Source organism: Artemia franciscana, chromosome 3, assembly GCF_032884065.1.
Source record: "Artemia franciscana chromosome 3, ASM3288406v1, whole genome shotgun sequence".
Classification (NCBI taxonomy): Eukaryota; Metazoa; Arthropoda; class Branchiopoda; order Anostraca; family Artemiidae; genus Artemia; species Artemia franciscana.
The window spans coordinates 13,669,408-13,694,495 of NC_088865.1; the positions used below are offsets into that span (position 1 = coordinate 13,669,408).

At 35.8% G+C, this 25,088-nt stretch overlaps 2 protein-coding genes across 10 annotated transcripts in view; both read right to left on the bottom strand.

The window, feature by feature from the left end:
- The window catches only part of LOC136024916 (uncharacterized), a 202,087-nt gene that overhangs the window by 103,269 nt on the left and 73,730 nt on the right, over window positions 1-25,088 (bottom strand). For all 9 annotated transcript variants that reach the window (XM_065700490.1, XM_065700493.1, XM_065700495.1 and 6 more), the window contains one exon: window positions 7,636-7,822. The gene's annotated coding sequence lies outside the window, so the exon portion shown is untranslated. The remainder of the gene's footprint in view (window positions 1-7,635; window positions 7,823-25,088) is intronic.
- LOC136025469 (zinc finger protein OZF-like) lies at window positions 4,543-5,922 on the bottom strand. Its single transcript, XM_065701501.1, has one exon. The coding sequence runs from the start codon at window positions 5,920-5,922 to the stop codon at window positions 4,543-4,545; it is 1,380 nt and encodes a 459-aa protein (XP_065557573.1).

Sequence of the window (25,088 nt, forward strand, 5' to 3'; positions counted from 1 at the left end):
AGTCGACCATGCTGAAAACGAATATCGTAGGGCGCATGTTCGCCGTTGGGGCGTTTCTGAGACATAGGCCAAAAACGCCAAATTTAGCCTATAAATAAGTGTGATTCAGGATTTTTTTGCGACTTATTGGGAAGAGGAATCTGGCGTAATGTTATATCAATCAAAAGAAGAGATCTAGATCTATAAGAACATGATTTTTAAATTGAAAAAAAAACACTATTTTTTTCTCTATTTACTGCAGTTTCAAAATAAGTGCTGTAAAATTCAACAAATATCTCAAAGAAAAGCTAAAAACTCGAAATTTCTTCAAGGTAACAATTTTTTTTTTTCAAATTCGAAAAGAAAGTGCATTCAATTCCGTACAATTTGAGCTAAAAACATATAAACTATTTTTATTTTTAAAAGCTCTGCGATTTTTTTTTGTAGTGTAACTGAAATGATCACTAGCCGTATCGTGAAAAGGGACATAGGCTAATATTTTTTTGTCTTCAAATGGTAGGAATACTTCAAATTCCTAACTGTTTAAAAATTTTAACTTTTACTTAAAAATAAGTTTAAAAAATGTCGACTAAATTTTTTTTTTTTTAATAGAATGGACGAATATGTTTTCTGGTGTACTAAGGCGTCTGCAATTACCTTTTTGGGACCTGATTTGCCAGTAATACGACTGAGCTATTTACTACATAAAAGAATTCTGCTTCACAGATGGATTCAGTCGGCGCATTGGAGTTGTCTTACTCTGCCTGTCCGTAAAATTGGGTAACAGCCAAGGCAGGTAGTCTGTACGAGAGGCAAAGCCAGCGGAACTTTTTCAGAGTTGTATAAAAATGATTAATTTCACTTCTTGATGATAGTCTATCTTAGATAGTCTTATTCTTAGTAGAAAGAAGCTTTTTCTTAAGCAAGCAGTAATAGAAGTTGTTTGTCCTAAGAGCCTTTTCTTGTTGTTTTCTTTTAATTTGACAATGTAATCTTTATATGATATAGCTTTTATTCTTTGAAATATTGTTTTGAACAGTAAAGGAAGGGGCCACGGTGATGGCGAGGCTTAGACTATATAAATAATGAACAATAACCTCAATCAATTACGACTTATTTGGTAACCTTCTTTAAACTATTAAATAAAACAAGAGCTAAGAGCTCATATGGCACTTGTGACGACGCAAGAAGAGCTAAGAGACAAGAGCTCATATGGTATGACCTCTAACAAAATCCTAAGAATCAATAGATTGATTTAAAAGGAAAGTCAGAGGCTTAATGCCGGTCAGGATTCAAAATAAAAGCTCTGAGTCACAATGTCCTTCTAAATATCAAAATTCATTAAGATCCGATAACCCACTCGTAGGTTACAAATAACTAATTTTTTTTTATTTTTCCTCTCCCTTTAGCCCCCCAGATGGTCGAATCTGGGAAAACGACTTTATCAAGTCAATTTGTGCAGCTCCCTGACACGCCTACCAATTTTCATCGTCCTAGCAAGTCCAGAAGCACCAAACTCGCCAAATCACTGAACCCCTCCCCCCAACTCCCCCAAAAAGAGTGAGGCCAGTACGGTTACGTCAATCACGTATCAAGGACACTTACTTATTCTATCCACCAAGCTTCATCCCGATTCCTCCACTCCAAGTATTTTCCAAGATTTCCCCCTCAAGCTCCCCCCAATGTCAAAAGATCTGGTCGGGATTTGAAATAAGAGCTCTGAGACGTGAATTCCTTCTAAACATCAAATTTCACAAATATCCGATCGCCTATTCGTAAGATACAAATACCCCAATTTTCACGTTTTCCAAGAATTCCGATTTCCCCCTCCAACTCCCCCAAATGTCAAAGAATCTGGTCGGAATTTAAAATTAAAAGCACAAGATCCTTCTAGATATCAATTTTCATTAAGATCTGGTCACCCTCTCGTAAGTTAAATATACGTCAATTTTCAAATTACCCCCCCCCCCCAACTCCACCAAAGAGAGCAGATCTAGTCCGGTTATGTAAGTCACGTATCTTAGACAGGTTTTTATTCTTCCCATCCAGTTCCATCCTGATCTCTCCGCATTTAAGTATTTTCTAATATTTCCGGTCCCCCCCAACTACCCCCCCCCAAAAAAATCTGGACCCAGTTGAGATTTAAAATAAGAGATCTGAGTTATGAAGTCCTTCTAAATATGAAGTTTCATGAAGATCCGATCACTCCGTCGTAAGTTAAAAATACATCATTTTTTCTAATTTTTCAGAATTACCCCCCCCCCAACTACCCCAACGAGAGCGGATCCGTTCCGGTTATGTCAATCATGTATCTAGTACTTGTGCTTATTTTTCCCACCAAGTTTAATCCCAAGCTCTCAGACATGATTTCCTTCTAAATATCAAATTTCATTGCGATCCGATCACCTGTTCGTAAGTTAAAAATACCTCATTTTTTCTAATTTTTCAGAATTACCCCCCCCCCCCCAACTACCCCAAAGAGAGTTATGTCAATCATGTATCTAGGACTTGTGTTTATTTTTCCCACCAAGTTTCATCCCGATCCCTCCACTCTAAGTGTTTTCCAAGATTTTAGGTTCCCCTTCCCAACTCCCCCCCCCCAATGTCACCAGATACAGTCGGGATTTAAAATAAGAGCTCTGAGACACGATATCATTCTAAATATCAAATTTTATTATGATCTAATCAACCGTTCGTAAGTTAAAAATACTTCAATTTTTCTATTTTTTCCGAATTAACAGGCCCCCCACTCCCCACCAGATGGTCAAATCGGGAAAACGCTTGTTTCTCATTTAATCTGGTCCGGTCCCTGATATGCCTGCCAAATTTCACCGTCATAGCTTACCTGGAAGTGCCTAAAGTAGCAAAACCGGGACCGACAGACCGACAGAATTTGCGATTGCTATATGTCACTTGGTTAATACCAAGTGCCATAAAAAACTAGTTTTTTTAACTGAAAGTAAGGAGCAACATTAAAGCTTAAAACGAACAGAAATTACTCCGTATATGAAATGGGTTGTCCCCTCCTCAACGCCTCGCTCTTTAGGCTACAATTTTTAATTGTTTTAAAAGTAGAATTGTAGCAGAGTCAAACTTTAGCGTAAAGAGCGAGGGATTGCGGAGGGATCAGCTAATAAAGAACGGCTTAGTTGTTAGAGCTGTATCCTGCATAAATTCCCTTGAGACATATCCAAATACTAAAATAGGAGAAGTAACCATTCTAATGCAAAAATGGTGGCGAAACTTCCAATGCCTCAACCCAGACTAGAAAGAAATATTTAGATACAGTTATGAAGAAATTTAAGATGTAGGTAGTAAAAAAATTTAATATTGTGTTCAAACTACAAAAACTGACCGATTCATACTGGACAGGAGCAAAAACAGTAACTTCTGTGGTGGGCGTGTCCCTTTGAAATTCCGACTGATTTTCACAATTCTGACCATAACTATATTAGTGCAATTCCCTATAATGAATGTCAAGTCACTGAAAGCAGATCAGGCAGCATTTTCTCACATTATGTCCCCCCCCCCAACTCCGCCAAAGAAAGCGGATCCTGTCTGGTTATGTCAGTCACCTATCTTGGACTTGTGCTTATTCTTCCCACCAAGTTTCATCCTGATCTCTCCGCTTTAAGCGTTTTCCAAGATCCCCCCCCCCCTAATGACACTGGATCCGGTCAGGATTTAAAAGAAGAGATCTGAGTTTCGAGGTCCTTCTAAGTATGAAATTTCATTAAGATACGGTCACTCTTTCGTAAGTTAAAAACACCTCATTTTTTCTAATTTTTAAGAATTAACCCCCCCCCCCCAACTCCTCCAAAAAGAGCAGATCCGTTTAGGATATGACCAATCCCGTATCTAGGACTTGTACTTATTTTTTCCACCGAGTTTCATCCTTATCCCTCCACTCTAAGAATTATCCCAGATTTTAGGTACCGCCCTTCCGACTTCGGTCTCACCGGATCCGGTCAGGACTTAAAATAAAAGCTCTGAGACATGATATCCTTCCAAATATCAAATTTCATTAAGGTCCGATCACTCCTTCGTAATTTGAAAATACCTCATTTTTCTAATTTTTCAGAATTAACCCCTCCCCCCAACTCCCCCAAAGAGAGCAGATCCGTTCCGGTTATGTCAATGACTTATCTAGGACTTGTATTTATTTTTCTCCGAATATATATTCTTTTTCTAGAATATATATTTATCTTTTCCGAGCCAGAGGCGATTCTAATGGTGACTTGATTTCGATTCGATATATTGTCAAAACAATTGATTATAGGGTACTATGTGTCGAGGTCCTCTCTTTACTAGGCAGAATAGTAGACATTGGCGAGATCATTATATTTTTTTGGAGGGTTTCTCCCTCTTTTTGAAAAGGTTGGCGTGTTTTTCAGGCTCATATATTATTGAGTAATTATAGAAAAAAATCAAATAAAAGCGGAGCTACATTAAATCCAAAGACGAACGAAGGTTAAATTATGAAATTTTATTAAAACTTAAAACAAACAGAAATTTAAATCAATCAAATGCCAATTTTGAAAAAAAAAAGAGCAATCAGTAGGGCTAACACCTCGTATCACTTTTTAATTCTTCAAATTCATATGGTTTTTCATCAGCGTGGGTTTTCATATGCCTAGTTAAATTGTTCTTAATAGAAAATTTCCTTTTGCATGTTTCACATTCATATGGTTTTTCACCACTGTGAATTCTCATATGCAAAGCCAAATGGGTCTTGGTAGAAAATTTCCTTTTGCATGTTTCACATTCATATGGTTTTTCACCACTGTGAATTCTCATATGCACAGCCAAATGGGACTTGATAGAAAATTTACTTTTGCATGTTTCACATTCATACGGTTTTTCTCCACTGTGAATTCTCATATGCACAGCCAAATTGGACTTGTCAGAAAATTTTCTTTTGCATGTTTCACATTCATATGGTTTTTCACCATTGTGAATTCTCATATGCACAGCCAAATGGGACTTGATAGAAAATTTCTTTTTGCATGTTTCACATTCATATGGTTTTTCACCACTGTGAATTCTCATATGCGCAGGCAAATTGCACTTGGCAGAAAATTTCTTTTTGCATGTTTCACATTCATATGGTTTTTCACCACTGTGAATTCTCATATGCAAAGCCAAATGGGTCTTGGTAGAAAATTTCCTTTTGCATGTTTCACATTCATATGGTTTTTCATCAGCGTGGGTTTTCATATGCCTAGTTAAATTGTTCTTAATAGAAAATTTCCTTTTGCATGTTTCACATTCATATGGTTTTTCACCACTGTGAATTCTCATATGCACAGCCAAATGGGACTTGATAGAAAATTTACTTTTGCATGTTTCACATTCATACGGTTTTTCTCCACTGTGAATTCTCATATGCACAGCCAAATTGGACTTGTCAGAAAATTTTCTTTTGCATGTTTCACATTCATATGGTTTTTCACCACTGTGAATTCTCATATGCGCAGGCAAATTGCACTTGGCAGAAAATTTCTTTTTGCATATTTCACATTCATATGGTTTTTCACCACTGTGAATTCTCATATGCGCAGGCAAATTGCACTTGGCAGAAAATTTCTTTTTGCATGTTTCACATTCATATGGTTTTTCACCACTGTGAATTCTCATATGCACAGCCAAATGGGACTTGGTAGAAAATTTACTTTTGCATGTTTCACATTCATACGGTTTTTCTCCACTGTGAATTCTCATATGCACAGCCAAATTGGACTTGAAAGAAAATTTCTTTTTGCATTCTTCACATTCATAGTATTTTTTTCCATTTTGAGTTCTCATATGCCTAGCCAATCTGTGCTTCAAAGGAATTTGTTTTTGGCAGTCCAGTTGTAAGTCTTCTTGGTATGTAAAATCGGTCACTCCAGTCATAAGCTGGGAATCTGGGTCAAGATCAAAGTTTCCAAAACTTAGTGCCATATCACTAAAGGTATAATGCTGGCTGTTTATACTTGTACTTGTTATTAGAATACTTATATTACTACTTGCTTTTCAAAAGTAGACTGATGGATCTTCCTAGACAACGCTTGTTTTTATGCTATGAATGACGTCACTGAAATAGATTATGGTAAGAAATTTCATGTGACGTCATTTAGGGATGTAATATGAATGCAGCCTTTTATATTAGTGGATGAAGTCATTAAGATACTGATGTATACAATAATGACGTCATTCACATATCTTTTCCCCAAAAATTAAGGCTCTGGACGAATTTTCTGAAACTCGTGACCTATATAGATCGATTTTTAGGCCAGAAAATCTTAAGATGTCAACTTTACCCAAATATATATATTATATATATATATATATATATATATATATATATATATATATATATATATATATATATATATATATATATATATAACTACAATAGACATTAGACTTAATGACATTAGAAGTCAAAATATGATATAGACCCTCCTATGCCAAAACCTACTATCTACACAATAGTTTAATTTTGAATTAAAAATTGACCCCCCCCCCTTCCTTATTAACCCGACAAGGGGAGCGTAAAAACGTAATCAGAATTTTTCTATGCTTTATGAGATACAACCTAGTAACTACAGATGTAAAAACATATTGTATTAGTTGTAGTAGAAGGGAAATGTTCTTATTTTAGTTTATTTCTCACCCAAAACCTATTATGGCCATAATAGGATTACAAAACCAAGAATCTATGTCTAGCAGAAAAGAGAGTGGCAACAATGGGAAGATAATGGAGTTCCGCATACCTGTTGGCAAATACACGCATCCCCATCTATTTCTTTAGGTCCAAAAATGAAGAAAAATCACTATTTAGTAAATTTCATGAAAACATGGCAGGTCAAGATACTAGTTTTTGATAGAGGGACAAAATCCCTTCCAATCAGTCAAAAGACCCTTCAATGTAAAATTTTTACCTAATCATACATTTGAGTTATTCATCGTTATATGATCTGAAAAACTTACAGATTTACAGCTTACCTGCAAAATCTAAGCAAACTATATAGCTTGGTTCAGTGGATTTATCTTGTTACTTTTGGTTACAAGATGATTTATCTAATAGCTACCTTATTTGGTTTCCATGATATTTACCTGTTCGTTTTTTTTCAACAGTAGGAGAATGAAGGGTGAAGGGAGAATGAGAATGATGTCAAAATTGCTTTGTCGTATCTACAAAACCTTAAAACCAACCCTGTGCAAGGAACCAATTCTGATTAATAATAATAATAACACATTTTTATTTTTCTGTTCCTGTTTTTCCAGTGATGTTTCTGTCTCCTAAGAAAACATGTTGTGTAAGATTAAAAGTTGTGTAAGATTATAAGTGTATGAGGGGGGTTTTACCCCTCCTAAGTACCTTATTCTTCATGGTAAAGTTTTTTAATGATTTTAAAAAGTTTTTATTGTTCTAATTAAGCGGCCATTGTGTTTCAGGAGTCGTTCTTAATACAAGACTTAAAATGTTGACTAAAATAACTACAGGGACTTTTAATTAAGGTATTAATTAAGGACAATATTCGCCCCACAAAAGGCTATTACGTGTAAATGAATCTGATAATAAATAAGATGGCATGGATATATCTAAATACATCCACAAAGATACAATTACAATATATCTAAAAAACAGTAAGATAAGATTAAGCTTACTTGGATCCGTGTTTTACTTTGATTAAGCTGCACACTTAATTCACTTATAGTTTCGGAATCTGGAAAGCGAGTCTCTTCGAACACTTCTTCCAATTCCTTAAATTGTTCAGGAGTGAGATTTATCCGATTCCATGGGTTAATAGAGTTTTTTCTGTCCCACCATCTTGCATATCTCTATTCGTAGGGCCTAAAATATCAAAGGCTAAGTTTGGCCAGGAAGAAAAATAGTTTGTTACATATGTTTATTTGATTTATAATTATTGTTTATTCTCGTAAAAATATTAATTTAACTTTTATTTCATTTTTATCATGCCAAGAAGGTAAATGTAACAGACATAATCTACTACCAAAACTAGAACCATGAAGGTTTCTTTTCCTGTTAGAACCTGGAAGTTTTCTTGTTTTTTCAGGATGCTCATAAGAAAAAAAAAATGGCTGATCATTAAAGTCCACTTAAAAAAGATTTCGCTCTTCTCTTATAGTGTCCACGATTTGCCACAATCTTAGAGCAACCGAGCCTCAGCTTATCACTAAATATCTTTGACAGCACGAGACCGGAGAGCATTCATAGAATCGCAAACTGTTATACCAAGCCAACGACACGATTTAACATAGGGAATACTAAACCCATCGCAATATAGTGATTCTGAACAATTATTAGAGTTGAAAACAAGAAACTCGCACTTGTCAATATCAAACAGTTCGTGGTAACGAACTGTAGTAAGGAGCGACCTGGCTCAATAGTAACCAAAACTCTAAAAAATTGAATTTTGATACCAATAGTTACATCAAAAGAATCGCATTTTAATGCTGATTTTAAATATATGAGTTTCATCAAGATTAGTCTTGAGAAAATTTGCGCAGGATTTTCTAGGATTATTTACAAAAACAATGAAAAATAAATTTAAAAAGTTTTTTCTACTGAAACTACTGAAAGTTAAAACAAACAAAAATTATTACGCATTTGATGGGCTTACCTCCTCGTAATACCTCGCTCTTTACGCTTAAGTATTTTTAGTAATTTTAACTATTTATTCTACGGCCTTTGTGATTTAGGGGTAGCTTTAGTGTAAAGAGCGATGTATCGACGAGGGGTGAACCCCCTCATATATACAATAAAAACATACGAATATAGAAGTTCGTTACGTAAGTTAATTCGTAAGTTATGTATATTTTTTACTAATGAAAACGTTCGTAATTAATTAAAAGTTCTAGTTGCCTTTTTAAGTAATCAAAAAATTGGAGGGCAACTATGCATCCTCCCTCGCTCTTTTTTTTCAAAATCTTCCAATGAAAACTATGAGAAAGCTATTTAGCCAAAAAAAAATCAATATGCAAATTTCGTTTTAATGATTTATATGCAAAGAGCCAAGATCAAAACATGCATTAACTCAAAAATGTCCAGAAATTAAATTAAAAAAAACAAGTTTTTTTAACTGAAAGTAAGGAGCGACATTAAAACTTAAAACGAACAGAAATTACTCCGTGTGCGAAAGGGGATCTTCCCTTCTCAACGACCCACACTTTACGCTAATGTTTGACTCTTTCTTTCAATTCTACTTTACCAAAGAGTAAAAAACTTTAGAGTATAGAGCGGGGCGTTGAGAAGGGAACATTCCCTTACATACACAGAGTATTTTCTGTTCGTTTTAAGTTTTAATGTTGCCTGTTTTTTTTTATTTAGGTTAAGGCCGATATCCTGGGAAGCAAAAGTAACTGAAATCACTGAACGGGCAAGACCAGACTCAGTTTGACTAATCAGAAGGTCTTCTGCATAAGCCAGATACGAGATATCAGATGGTCCTAATAGGCATGTAGTCGATATTTTTGATAATACATTTTCAATACAAGCATTAAAAATATACGGAGAAAGAACTCGCCCTTGTCTTACACTGCAACGAACAGGGATATGACCAAACTAAGGATTATCTAATGACTTAAGGCGAAGGTAAGAACGGGAATACCAAAAACGAAGCACACGACGGATTTACTCCTCTCTGGCATAATGCTGTCCATGCTTTAGTATGACAAAGACTGTCAAATGCTTTAGACACGGCTAGGTTGCAAAATGAAGTAGGCGACGAGTTCGATGGACATCTTTCAAACAGTTCGTGGTAACGAACTGTAGTAAGGAGCGACCCGGCTCAATAGTAACCAAAACTCAAAAAAATGGAATTTTGATAAAAATAACTACACCAAAAGAATCGCATTTTAATGCTGATTTTAAATATATAAGTTTCATCAAGTTTAGTCTTACCCATCAAAAATTACGAGCCTGAGAAAATTTGCCTTATTTAAGAAAATAGGGGGAAACACACCCTAAAAGTCATAAAATCTTAACGAAAATCACACCATCAGATTCAGCGTATCAGAGAACCCTAGTGTAAAAGTTTCAAGCTCCTATCTACAAAAGTGTGGAATTTTGTATTTTTTTGCCAGAAGACAAATCACAGGTGCGTGTTTATTTGTTTGTTTTTTGTTGTTTTTTTTCCCAGGGGTCATCGTATCGACCAAGAGGTCCTAGAATGTCGCAAGAGGGCTCATTCTAACGGAAATGAAAAGTTCTAGTGCCCTTTTTATGTGACCAAAAATATTGGAGGGCATCTAGGCCCCCTCCCACGCTCATTTTTTCCCAAAGTCAACGGATCAAAATTTTGAGATAGCCATTTTGATCGGCATAGTCGAAAACCATAATAACTATGTATTTGGCGATGATTTACTCCCCCACAATCCCTGGGGGAGGGGCTGCAAGTTACAAACTTTGACCAGTGTTTAAATATAGTAATGGTTATTGGGAAGTGTACAGACGTTTTCAGGGGGATTTTATTTTGTTTTGGGGGGTGGGGCTGAGGGGAGGGGGCTATGTTGGAGGATCTTTCCTTGGAGGAATCTGTCATGGGGGAAAAAAATTCAAGGAAAAGGGCGCATGATTTTCTAGCATTACTATAAGAAAACAATGAAAAATAAACATGAAAACGTTTTTTCAAATGAAAGGAAGGAGTAGCATTGAAACTTAAAACGAACAGAGATTATAACACATATGAGGGGCTCTAAAAATACTTTAGCATAAAGAGCGAGGTATTTAGGAGGAGATAAATACCTCGCTCTTTATGTTAAAGTATTTTTAGTAATTTCAACTATTTACTCTACGGCCTTTCTGATTCAGGGGTCATTCTTAAAGAACTGGGACAAAACTTAAGATTTAGTGAAAAGAGCGAGGTATTAACGAGGATACAAACCCCCTTGTATACATAATAAAAATATAAGATTATGAAAGTTTGTTACGTAAGTTGCTAATTTATAAGTTACGTATATTTTTTACTAGTAAAAACGTTCGTTAAAAATTAAAAGTTCTAGTTGCATTTTTAAGTAACCGAAAAATTGGAGGGCAACTAGGACCCCTTCTCCACCCCTTATTTCTCAAAATCGTCTGATAAAAACTAAGAGAAAGCCATTTAGCCAAAAAAAAGAATTAATATACAAATTTCATTTTAATAATTTATGTGCGGAGAGCCAAAACCAAACATGCATTAATTCAAAAACGTTCAGAAATTAAATAAAAAAAAACTAATTTTCTTAGCTGAAAGTAAGGAGCGACATTAAAACTTAAAACGAACAGAAATTACTCCGTATATAAAATGGGTTGTCCCCTCCGCAATCCTTCGCTCTTTACGCTAAAGTTTGACTCTTTGCCACAATTCTACTTTTTAAAACAAATAAAAGCTTTAGCGTAAAGAGCGAGGGATTGCGGAGGGGACAACCCATTTTATATACGGAGTAATTTCTGTTCGTTTTAAGTTTTAATGTCGCTCCTTACTTTCAGCTAAGAAAATTAGTTTTCTTTTATTTAATTAATAAAGAAGTCAAAGCACGCTGACAGCCTAGCCTAGATCTAAAACCGAATTGATTATAATCATTTAAACAAAGCTTAGTGATATCAAACAGTTCGTGGTAACGAATAAGGAGTGACCCGGCTCAATAGTAACCAAAACTCTAAAAAATTGAATTTTGATATCAATAGCTACATCAAAAGAATTGCATTTTAATGCTGATTTTAAATATATAAGTTTCATCAAGTTTAGTCTTTTCAAGCAAAAGTTACGAGCCTGAGAAAATTTGCTTTATTTAGAAAAATAGGGCGAAACACCCCCTAAAAGTCGTAGGATCTTAACGAAAATGACACCATCAGATTCAGCGTATCAGAGAACCCTACAGTAGAAGTTTCAAGCTCCTATCTACAAAAATGTGGAATTTTGTATTTTTTTGCCAGAAGACAAATCACGGGTGCGTGTTTATTTTTTGTTTTTTTGTTGTTGTTTTTTTTTCCCAGGGGTCATCGTATCGACAAAGTGGTCCTAGAATGTCGCAAGAGGGCTCATTCTAACGGAAATGAAAAGTTCTAGTGCCCTTTTTAAGAGACAAAAAAATTGGAGGGCATCTAGGCACCCTCCCACGCTCATTTTTTCCCAAAGTCAACGGATCAAAATTTTGAGATAGCCATTTTGTTCAGCTTAGTCGAAAACCATAATAACTATGTCTTTGGGGATGACTTACTCCCCCACAATCCCTGGGGGAGGGGTTGCAAGTTACAAACTTTGACCAGTGTTTACATATAGTAATGGTTACTGGGAAGTGTACAGACGTTTTCAGGGGGATTTTATTTTGTTTGGGGGTGGGGCTGAGGAGAGGGGGCTATGTTGGAGGATCTTTCCTTGGAGAAATCTGTCATGGGGGAAGAAAAATTCAATGACAAGGGCGCAGGATTCTCTAGCATTACTATAAGAAAACAATGAAAAATAAACATGAAAACGTTTTTTTCAAATGAAAGGAAGAAGTAGCATTGAAACTTAAAACGAACAGAGATTATTACGCATTTGAGGGGTTTTAAAAATACTTTAGCATAAAGAGCGAGGTATTTAGGAGGAGATAAATACCTTGCTCTTTATGCTAAAGTATTTTTAGTAATTTCAACTATTTATTCTACGGCCTTTCTGATTCAGGGGTCATTCTTAAAGAATTGGGACAAAACTTACGATTTAGTGTAAAGAGCGAGGTATTAACGAGGGTACAAACCCCCTCGTATACATAATAAAAATATAAGGTTATGAAAGTTTGTTACGTAAGTTAATTCTTAAGTTGCGTATATTTTTTACTAATAAAAACGTTCGTTAAAAATTAAAAGTTCTAGTTGCCTTTTTAAGTAACCGAAAAATTGGAGGGCAACTAGGCCTCCTTCTCCACCCCTTATTTCTCAAAATCGTCTGATCAAAACTAAGAGAAAGCCATTTAGCCAAAAAAAGAATTAATATACAAATTTCATTTTAATAATTTATGTGCGGAGAGCCAAAACCAAACATGCATTAATTCAAAAACGTTCAGAAATTAAATTAAAAAAAAATAATTTTTTTAGCTGAAAGTAAGGAGCGACATTAAAACTTAAAACGAACAGAAATTACTCCGTATATGAAATGGGTTGTCCCCTCCCTAATCCCTCGCTCTTTACGCTAAAGTTTGACTCTTTGCCACAAACTTTTTAAAACAATTAAAAGCTTTAGGGTAAAGAGCGAAGGATTGCGGAGGGGACAACTCATTTCATATACGGAGTAATTTCTGTTCGTTTTAAGTTTTAATGTCGCTCCTTACTTTCAGCTAAAAAAAATAGTTTTTTTTTTTATTTAATAATAGTCAAAGCGCTGTACTTGCTTATTTCGATTAGTTCCCATGCCGAAAGGTACAAAAATGTTAAGGGTGGATCCCATGGTAGTCGACCAGAATATCGTAGGGCGCATGTTCAAAGTTGGGGTGTTTCTGAGACATAGGCCAAAAATACTAAATTTGGCATATAATGGGGCTCGACGATTCTAATTTTTTTTTTACAGATAAGATTGGTCAAAACCAGCGTACTCTTACATAAATAGAAAGAAGGGACTTGGGGCTACATGAACATGATTTTTTTTTTGTAAAAAAAGTAAAAAAATAGTATACTTTTTACTGCAGTTTAAAAAAAAAGATTTTGGTCAACAGATTTTTAACAGAAAAGCTAAAAACTCGAAACATTTTCAAGATAAAGTATTTTTTTTATATTAAAAAGAAAGCCCGTTTAATTCCGAACACATTGAGCTAAGAAAAAAAAGTTTAAATTATTGTATCTGGGGAGTCTACAACTTTTTTAGCGAGTGTACCCGATAATAGGAATTTTGTTTAGTAACCTGCTACCTAGCGGGAAGTTGATTAATAAGCTAAGCAGAAGAAATTGATAAGCAGAAGCTGAAAAAGAAAAGTGAGTCGGGTAGGCCAAGATAAAAAAACAAAAAAAAACACAATTACTACAGGTAAATTCAACGTGTGATTCTGACCCAAATACTCATTTGCTGATGGATGATAATGAAGAATATGACACAAATTTGGAAGATCAAAAAAAAAAAAATTGAAAGAAATAGAAATTCTATAAGCACTTTTGGTGTTGTAAAGTTGGCTGGCAAAAGGAGTGTAAATTTTTTTGCAGAAGTAAGAGACTTAATGAAAGTAATTTACAAAATTAAATATCACAAGAAACTAGATGATAATGACTCCTTTAGATTTATAAGGACTGAACAAAAGGCATGTTACACTGACCAATCAGATTTAGTGTTGGAACTTCCAGTTCTAGTGAAAACCCATGGGACTGCTTGTCAAATGGAACATCTGTGATTTGAAATTGATTTGTCAATATATAATCTAGAATAATTGATACTGGCTGGAGAACAAGTAGTAAATGTGTTTCTGCTCGTTTTTGTACTTATTTATGAAAGTAGTCAAAATTACAACACAAAGTGGCCAAAGGTACATGATCTATGCTGTACCTCTGACCAGTTGATGCATATTTTTTGACCTGTGTTTACTCTAAAAAAATAATGCAATACATGTTCCAGAGATGAAATGTGTGTTTTAAGAACAAAAGTTGGTTATGAATCTAATGTATCATTTCATAATGATATACACTCTCGAAGGAAAATGGTCTCGAAGTCTCGAAGGAAAATGTTCCTAAAAGCAACGTATTTTACTTCCCTTTCCTTCATGAAGCACCAAACAACCATGCAACAGTCGACAAATCTCTACGAACGTTCATGGCGACAAGTAAAGCTGTCGGATGTGACGATACGGTGGTCACGCAAAATCTCTTCATTTGTCAGCTAGCACAGGGAGTGAAAAGTAAATACCCGGATGACTTCAAAAACGTAATCCTACGGATGGGAGGCTTCCACCTCCTGCTCAACTATCTCAAGGCAGTTGGTAAGATAATGGACAACTCCGGACTCAAAGAGATTATAGTGCAGGCAAAGTTGGTGCTTCCTGGTACTTGCGACAAGGGAAAGGCTAGTACCAAGCTATCAATGCCTACTTCATACTGTACAAGATCTTGCTAGCCCTCTACTGGGAGTCCTGGGAAGAGTATTACTCCGAAGCATAAGAAGACTTATCCCATCTGGATCAGCTGGGTAGTGCCATTGAGTTATTCAGGACTTCATTGGCAAACGGTGCTAAGGTGCGAACTGCACTTCAGGAAGAACGATACCTTAATCACTTTGCCTCCCATAATGAATGCCTTCGACACCCTGCGAAATGCGTCGCCCAAGTTTGCTTTCTGGCGGCAGTTCTTAAAAATACTTGAAATAGTGATGCAATTCTACCATGCTCAACGAGACTATGACTGGGAGTCTCATTTGACAGCAACTGCTCGGATGTCGCCATACTTGGCGGCGGCTGACCATCCTCAGTATACAATATGTCTCATAAAGCACCTATCAGACATACGAAGTTTACCATAAGCCTTTTCTGATGTCCACAAGAAGTTCATGAAAGGATACTTCGCAGTGAAGAGAACGCACACCAGGTTCATGGCCACCTTGTTCGATCAGATACAGGAATGTACAGTGAACAAGGATGCAAAGACGACGGCCGGAATAATAGGAGAACAAATGGATGAGAGACAGACTGAAGCTTGGATTCTTACCTTACCGATTTCTGCTGCCATCAGCAATGGTTTCCTGCAAGTAGTCAACGTATCCACAAAAACATTGAAACATCACGAAGACAATCAGTCGACGAAAATGCGATTACAACTTTCGCAAGATAGAGTTCGAGACATTTTCACTACACGTGGCAATCAGTTCAGCAGAGTGGACTCCGACCTAGTGAATATTGTGACTTCAGGAGTTGTGGACGATGAGAAGATTGTTTCTGATATTACTTGCGTAAAAAAAAGGAAAAAAAAGGAAAAAACAACAGGTAAAAAAGAAAAAGGTTGCACTCCGAACCTCCCTTCAGAGAGAAAAACTCAGAAAGTGAAGGGTGTCCCTAGAACCAATCTCCTGAGCTCTGAAGCAACAGCCTTGAAGAGAATCATTACTGCTCAGTTGAGCTACGGTGAAGAAAAGGAGAAAGCAGTTGCAAAGATCCTCACAAAAAAGATTCTTCTTTTCCCTCCATCAATTTTTGAACATCTTCCACAACAATCAACCAAGACATCCTCTGTCCGGAAAATGAGTACGCGGAACAAAGCTGTGCTGTTGAACTGGCTAAGAAAAAAAAAAGGAAAGCTACAGTCACATCATTAACCTAATGTCCAAGATGAGGTCATATCCGCCTGACAGGTTTGAAACAGTCAAATATTTTGCGGAAAGATTGCTTCTACTGTTGCTGAATGATCTTCCAGTGGGTATTCCTGATTCCATATTGTCGCAGATCGGTACAACGGGCTGTTTGGGAAGCTCACGGTCACCGGAGAGTCGATCTCCTTGAAATCAGCAGGCAGACACCGACGAGAGAAAGGGAAAAATCTCCAGATTTCCGCTCTTAGCACAATTGAAGAATGGATGCCTTAATTGCAAGCTCAGCGTCTAAAACCCGACTCCTCGAAATTTTGTATGAGACCTGGGAGCAGATGGGTGATCAGCTTCCGAACGCACTCAAAATTTTTCTCTCAGGTGGGTTCAAGGAGAGATTCAAAGTGTCTCTGGTCAAGCGTTGCTGCAGTCCAACTTTACCAGAAGACTGTGACTACAAGGAATGCTTGTCCTCAAGCCACAAAGAGGCTGACCAACACCTTATGACACATGCCAAGCACGCTAGTCGTTACGTTTGTAGTATCGTGTGCATGCCAACGACTCAGACGTGGCAGTGGCCTGTGTTCATTTTTTGAAGAGCTTCAAGCTGAAGGACAGAGCTAACTTTTTTTGAAGTTCCTGACTTACATTATCCCAGTACACGAGCAGACGGATGGATTCCACTTGTCCAAAGAGGAGCAGATTATGTTACCGTTCGTGCACTTTTTGTCAGGGTGTGACACAATGAACTTTTTCTTCGGCGTCAGGACAGCTTCTTTCTTGAACACCGCGGCGTCTCCAACTTTTGCCTCGAAAACGGTGTCAGTGACGGAGCGGATCAAGGATACAGAAGGGAAGCTTTCAGTCGACGCGTTTAGAGAAGTTTACAACCTATCAAAATCCCTGGTCATCGAAATGTACGGTAAACAGGCTGGATTCAATTCACTGGCCAGTGTAAGGGCTTACATTTGGTGCCAGAAACAAGATGTGAGAAGACTGCCACCTTCTGACGACACCTTCGCACCACGCATACGAAGAGCCATATTCACTACATGGACGATCTTGTCGTCAGTACAGGCTCGGCCGAGCATTAAAGATCCACTCCTCCATGGATGGAAGATGGCTGAAGGGGGAGTAGATGCGGTCGTCTCAAGCTGTAAAGAAGCATCAAGCCTGGAAGCTTACTGCTGATGCAAAAGTGGAAGATCCAGGAAAGACTGTAGCTGCTCAAAAATGAAAGGATGCTGCAGCTTATGCTCCTGCTGTGAAACGAGGAGGGCATGCAGGGAGTCTGACCTTGCCCCATCTGAATTCTTGGAAGAAGAAAATGAGGAATATTTTTGAAAGTTTTATTTGATACCTTTTACTTTTAATTACAACAGGTCCCTAATCAGTTACTATTACCCAATTTCACGGGCAGGCCGAGTAAGAAAACTCCAGTGCACCGACTGAATCCATCTAAAGCAGAATTCTTTCATGTAGTAAATATCTCAGTCGTATAAGTGGCAAATCAGGTCCCAAAAAGGTAATTGCAGACGCCTTAGTACCCCAGAAAACATATTCGTCCATTCTAAAACAACAAAAAAACACATCTTTAGTCAACATTTTTTTAAACCTATTTTTATTTTAAGTAAAAGTTAAAAATTTTATACTGTTAGGAAGTTTAAAGTATTCCTACCCTTGGAAGAAAAAAAAATTATTTCCCTTTTCACGATACAGCTAGTGATCATTTCAGTGGCACTACAAAAAATTATTTATTTTAAACTGCAAACACTTACTTTGAAACTAGATAGATAGTAAATAGAGAAAAAAATAGTTTTTTTTTTCAATTTAAAAATCATATTCTTGTAGATCTAGATCTCTTCTTTCGATTGATATAACATTACGCCAGATTCCTCATCCTAATAAGTCGCAAAAAAATCCTGAATCGTCACACTTAGTTAAAGGCTAAATTTGGCCTATGTCTCAGAAACGCCCCAATGGCGAACATGCGCCCTACGATATTCGTTTTCAGCATGGTCGACTACCCTAGGATCCGTCCTCAGAATTTTTGTACCTTCCGGCATGGGTGGGTGCACGATACAGAATCTGGCGCTCTGACTATAAGGTAGTAGGAGGTGTTCAAAAAGCTTGCTAAAAGTACAAGCTACCGTTATGGGCCTATAAAAACTACAAGAAACCGATGGTTTTATAAACAACCAAGAGATGTAAAACTCAACAAAAAATAAGCCTCAAACAAGACTGAGCCCAATAGAGAGAAACAGATGAAAGACTGAAATAACACGAATATTTGGCCTGTATATAAACTAGGCATCCTCACCACAAGATAAAAAGAAAAAAACACTAAACTAAAAACAAATAAAACCACCAACAAAAGTAATAAATAAAATTGTCGCTACTGATTCACGTTGGGAAAAGAAGCTATTCGAGTTACCCCAATGATAACATCAAAGCAATTGAGGTAAAGTTATGAAAATTGAGACAAAGTTAACTATTGAATATGTAAAATTTAATTCCCTTATTGACTATTGGTTCTTTTACCGAAAGACAATCATAAATTGGGTCAATATTTAAATTCACAGTGTCTCTATTGAAAGAGTAGCAAACATATAATTTTTAATTTCTATAGCCTCCCTAGCCCACTGAAAAAAAAACCCTATCATTAGAAATGGCTGCAGCCTCTTCAAATAGTGTAAAATCTTCACTATGAAAGAATGTTTGTTCAGCGAGAGCCGAAACAAAACTTTCAGGAGGCTTTCTTAATTTAAGGATTTTTTTTTTATTTAGTTGCGACGCTCAATAAACCTCTCAAAATTTGTTGATAAGTTCTATTACCAATATAAAACCTTCCACAAGAACAAGGAATTTTATACATCCCACTAACTAAATCTCCCCGGGTAAAATCCTTCCCAGGATTAAGGAAAGTACCTAATAGTCCCACTGATTGGAAACAAGTATCAATGTTATGTTTACGCAAAATTCGTTCAAGCATCTACCCCAAAATAGGTACATAAGAAAAAGAAATGAAGCTTTTCGGCATTGTAAAAGTATTTTTAATTTTTTTTTACAAGGGATTACAACAATTCAAAAACCTTAAGAAAAAATAATGTTTGATGCTTAGTAGATATTGTTGTTAGAAATCAAAGGTGCTTTAATAATCAAATATCTTTGAAAAGGTGACATTCAATAGACGTTCTTTCCCATGGCATTAGAATTTAATTAAGGAAAATAAACTCTATCTCATAAAAAATCTCAAAAAACTCCTATTGTTTTGGTTTCACCTTTTAGCATAAACAGCGAGGCAATAGGTGGAGGTTTGCTTCCTCATATACGGAACAACTTCTGTTCATTTTTTACTCTTAATGTAACTCCTGTAGCTCCTTACTTTATTATTAAATAAACAAAAAATAAAAGAAGTGTCCCATTGTTGCATCTCTGACCAACGAAAAATCTCAATAACCTCCTCTGGCCTTGTTTTCGCCTCTTACCGTAAGCAGCGAGGCAAAAAGTAGATTTGCTTTCTCATATAAGGATGCAACAGGTTTTTAACGTTTATGAATTGTTATAATCCCTTGTTAAAATATATACAAATATTTTTGCGATTACCAGTTTTTTCTCTTAATGCAACTTAATGTCTTTTCATACCAAATCTTTTAAAAGTTATTTGATTATTAAAGCTAATTAATAATTTTAATTATTCAGATATTTGAGCCCCGGCACTCGGCATGTTTCTTTATATGGATTCTCATTGATGCTTGTCTTCTAACTATAGACAGATTGTAGTCTTTTCATACTAAAATTTTTCCAAGAATATTTGATTATTAAAGCAACTCTGATTCCTAACAATGATATATACTAAGCTTCAAACTTTTGGTTTTCTTTTTCAAGGTTTTTGAATGGATATAATCCCTTGTTAAAATATATACAAATATTTTTACAATTACCAACCGCTAGACCCAGATTTTTTTTAAAGAAATATGGTACTATATGTAAACAATGGCCAAACAGCTTAATATATAGCCCTTCCTCCAAGAGCTGTGGGCAGGGGGATTGTCACCCATAGGGACATCATTATTGTACCTTTAAAATTTGCTGATCAAAAGGGTTATCAGGGGACTTTAGTCACTTTTGACTCTTAAAAAGGCCACTGGTATTTTTAATCAATCAAACCCCTTCTGAAGTTTCTAAGGCAACTTCTGTACTAAGTCCCTTACTGAAAAAAAAATTCTTAATAAATAACATGTCAAGCGAACTTTAATCTTTAATTACACAGTGTCATTGTGCTGCCTATGACTGATCTGTTGTAAGCCTACTGTGTTTGGTCTCAGATATATCAAGTTTAGCCTGAGTGATTGTGCTGAATATTGGATAAAAAGAATACCACATGAAACTTTCTAATTAGAAAAAGATTTTATTCTGAATCTTTACTGATAGGACATTGAATCCCAAATTATCCTCTTTCACCACTTTTTAGCTACTTTTAATTGTCTTTATCTTAACTGTATTTTGCAACCACTTGTCTAGATAGAAAAATTTTGTCGATAGAAAGAACCAGTCATTTAGAAAAGGCCAGAATAAGCATATCAGGATTTCTTTTTGGTTCCTGACATGTCATGAAAATGAGGTATATTTATACTTTTCCATATAATTTACCTAAAGAGAAAACACATACATCATTTAATGCTTTTTTGTGGTCTTTTTAAATATAATAAAAGCTTCTGGGACAAATTCCATTTTGAACCCTTGACTACTACTACTATCAGCTCACTAAAGCACCAAGCCACCTTAGGCCAACACAACTATGCATACTACTCCTCCACCCCAATCTATTCAAAACCTCCTTCTTTACACCCACAAGAGAAGTTCCCAATTTCCTAAGTATCTCTCTAAATCCAGCTTTCAATTGAGCTCTAGATGGTTGGGCAAAAAAGACAATCTTTAGCAATCTGTCCTCCTTCATCTACAGAACGTGATAGCTCTCATGCTCCTTTATCAATCTTTCTCTGGCGAAAGCTCTAGAAAGCAGGATTGAATCACATTTTTCATAGAGCCCATTGACTGAAATATTGTCAGTCGGCTGAGCACCCAAAACAATCTGCAGACAAGTTCTCTGGAGAAAATCTAGCAGATCTTGCTCCGTCTTTTGGAGTGCCCAAGCTTCAGAGCCATATTTGACCACTGTCATCACAGTAACATCCAATATTCTAATCTTGGTTCACATAATTACATTCCTATTCTTCCAAATTTTCTTCAACGTGTTAAAAACACCATGAGCCTTGGGTATTCTATTTTTAAAATCTTCAAGGCAACCACTGGCTTTAATAATAATACTACCAAGGTAAGGGAGCCTGCCCTCTTGATTGATCTTTTTATTAACCAACGTCATCTTTTCACTTTTGCTTATTCCTAGACTTAGCAGCTTAGTCTTCTTAACATTAATTTTTAGACCTATTTTAGTTCATTCATTTTCTCACACTTTCATCTAGCAGGCTTGAATAATCAGCATAAACTACGTTAAAGACATTTTTCTGTACTAATGACATAAATGTATACCATACACCATACAAATATATAACATAATTGAATGGTATACCACAAAAGGATAAAACCTTCATTATGGCTCTTCTATCAGCCGAATCAAACTCTTGCTCATTATCAATAAAACAGAGAAGTAAAGGTATTTGATGACTAAGGCAATTCCAAATTAATGACCAAGACTGTAAATTTGATTGCCACAACCCGTACCCTACCTATAACTGCAATTTTAATCCCTTTAAACTTTGCCTAGAGCATCTTAAAGTCTAGAAAGTGTCATCAAACTAAGTAACTCACCACACTCACTCTTATCACATTTCTCATAAATGGATTTAATTGGGGTTTTCCTAAAATTACTAGATACTTCCCCTTTTTCAAAAATCACATAAATAATCTTCAGTAACTTACATCTAACCTCATTGACACCATATTTAAGATACTAATTAAACACGCTATCAACACCTGAGGCCTTATAATTTGTAATTACTTTAGTACTGTCACTAATTCTTGATAACAAAATAAATCCAGGGTGTCGCAAACTTTTCATTTTTCTTCTATATCTTTTCCTATAGCTCTATCCTGGTTTGCTGTGACAACAATGGCCATGACAACATCTAAGATTATGTCCACTCGAGTCCCCTTCCAACAGACAAATGGGTGGCATCAGTTGAAGCAAGAATTCCTGAGTATAGGTGCTTCACCATAACTAGTCTGCCAAATGAATTTTCTAATGTTTCGAGGTCAGTGCTTTACTACAATGTTGTTTCCAAAACCCTACAGTCTTTGGAACTGTGGATCTGTTAGGTCCCAAAACTTCTAACAGAGGACCACATAAACCAAAGATTTGAGTGGGCAAACATGGAATGAAGAAACACAAAAGCCCCTGTAAATGTGAAGGCCAAACAGACTCTGTTCCAGCACAAAATCATGGCGTTGGTGTTTTGGGATAGACATGGTGTTTTGTTGGTCAGCTTCATGCAATGAGGAACCAATATCAATGCAGAGGTATACTGTCAAACCCTTAGAAAGATATGCAGAGCAATTAAAAAAGACGTAACATGCTTACAAAAGGAATGGTTCTTCTTCTAAACAATGCAAAACCTCAAACTGCAGTTCAAACCTTTAATTTGGTGTACAATTTTGGCTAGGAAGTTTTAGACTACCAAATCTATAGTCCTGATCTTGCACCAAGTGATTGCCATCTGTTTCTCCACCTCAAATAATACTTCATTGGCAACCCTTACAGTGATGACAATGACATGAAAATGGAAATAAAGTCTTTGTTATTGGAGCTGGGAGCAAGTTTTTACCAAGAGGGTATTTTAAAATTGGTTGAGAGGTATGATAAGTGTTTGAACAAACTTGACAATTATGTCGAAAAATAAGTAAAGGATATACTTTCTACAAATAGATTTATTTTTTTGAAATAATCTTTCATTGTGTAATTATACTCAAATAGAACTTAATTAAAAAAAAACACATCTCATAGATATTTCAGTTTTAAATTAACCCTAGACACCACTAGATAGTGATCTTTACTTTTAACATCAATAACAGCACTCCTATATATCCTAATATCATGTATTGATCTTCCTAGTCATCAGTTTAGAATCAATAAGGTTAGCTGTTTTGCCATCATATGAATACCATGTTAACTTAAAGGCCATTTTACATACAAACACTGCATTGGGTATTACTAGATTGTTATACCTACAGACTCTGTCCCAGCACAAAATCACAGCATTGCCCAGCACAAAAGCACAAATCTGAAAGTCATTGAATGACCTTCCACCTGAAACATTTCTAACAGATAATATAAATACATTCAAAACAAAACTAGTAGAAACACATTTTCACAGTAAATCATTTTTAAATCCTTTATAATATTATTTGTCAGTGTTTGCTGTAGTTGTTGTTATATTTGTTGGAACAAGATTATAGCTTACTATATTTTGGATTAAAATAAAAGTAGTTTGGCCTCTACAGATTTCTATACTAGGTCTTACCACAATCCATTTTAGAATTTTTTTTTTTTTTTATGGAAGTTGTTTTGTGACCTTTATGTTTTCATAGTGTGTATTTTTTTCATACTTTTGTATGTGTGCATAATATTGTCAGCATTGTCATAACTTTTTTTTAATATGTTTAGTGCAACAAGCTTGATAAAGCTTACTGTATTTTGGTGTTGATAAATAATGAAAATAGCAGCATCCAGTTGCCATCACTGTTTTCTTTTCCTACACCAATTTACCTAGACTAGTGTACCATCTATCCCTCTTTCTAACAGCCTGGGCATTAAAATCTTGTAACATAAACAACATATTTCTACCTGGGACCCTGTTTCTGCATTCAAGTGACTATAAGTAAATTTCAACAGCCCCTATTACCTCCATTAGTTTGTTCTATAGGGGCATATACTACTATGACTAATACCCTGCACTTTTAAGTCACAAAATAAGTGACTTGTATTCTATTATTAATAGTCAAAAACCAAAACAGGACTTAGCAGCTTCCTTATTCATCATGAGCACTAGTCCTTGTCTGTATACTTCATCCTTCCTGCCAGAGTAAAAAAAAAATTCCATATTACCTAATTTCATATTTCCTAATTCCCGCACCTAGGATATGAGTTTCTGAAACTCCTATTAAGTCCAGTTTGATGTGTCAAAATCTCAAAACAATAGTTACTTCTTAACATTGTAACATTCCAAGTTACAATTTCATATTCTTTAAATCATTATTTTGGCCCCTGGAAAATCAATAGTCCTAGAACCAGTACAGGAAGGAGATCAACACATCTTCTCAGATCTACACCAAATCACTTTAGCTGGATCCAAACTGGACAGCAAAAAATCCCTGGGATCTCCGTTTGAATTGAAGCTTTTTACAACCTTGGGCCCACCTTGGTCACAATATGGTTTTAGTACTTGGTGATGCTGTTCTATCAACAAGAGTCAAAATCCAGTGCAGAAGATCTCCAGCCTATTATATATTCATGCCTACAAATGATAGATTACTATGAGGAGGCAATCTACAGCAGATAAATTAGTAGGAAAGAGGTTTTTTGGCCCAAAAATGCCCACAAAAACAGACCCAGCCAAGAACAATTATCCATTAATCAGATTTCCATGTGTAAGCTGAGTTGTTTCTAGGCTATAATTTCCTTGAGGAATGCCACTCCTCAAGTACGAATAGGTTTGACTGCAAGGTACCTCAACAGGGTTAAGGTCTTTACAGAAGCTGTTTTTCATAGATTTGTATCTTATGCCATGCTGCATTTGTCCTTCTGTAGAAAATCCTCCCATGATGGTGTTTTGTGCAACAATTCAATTT

Coding starts and splice junctions, on each gene's coding strand:
- LOC136025469 (XM_065701501.1), bottom strand. CDS start 5,922: ATGGCACTAAGTTTTGGAAACTTTGATCTTGACCCAGATTCCCAGCTT.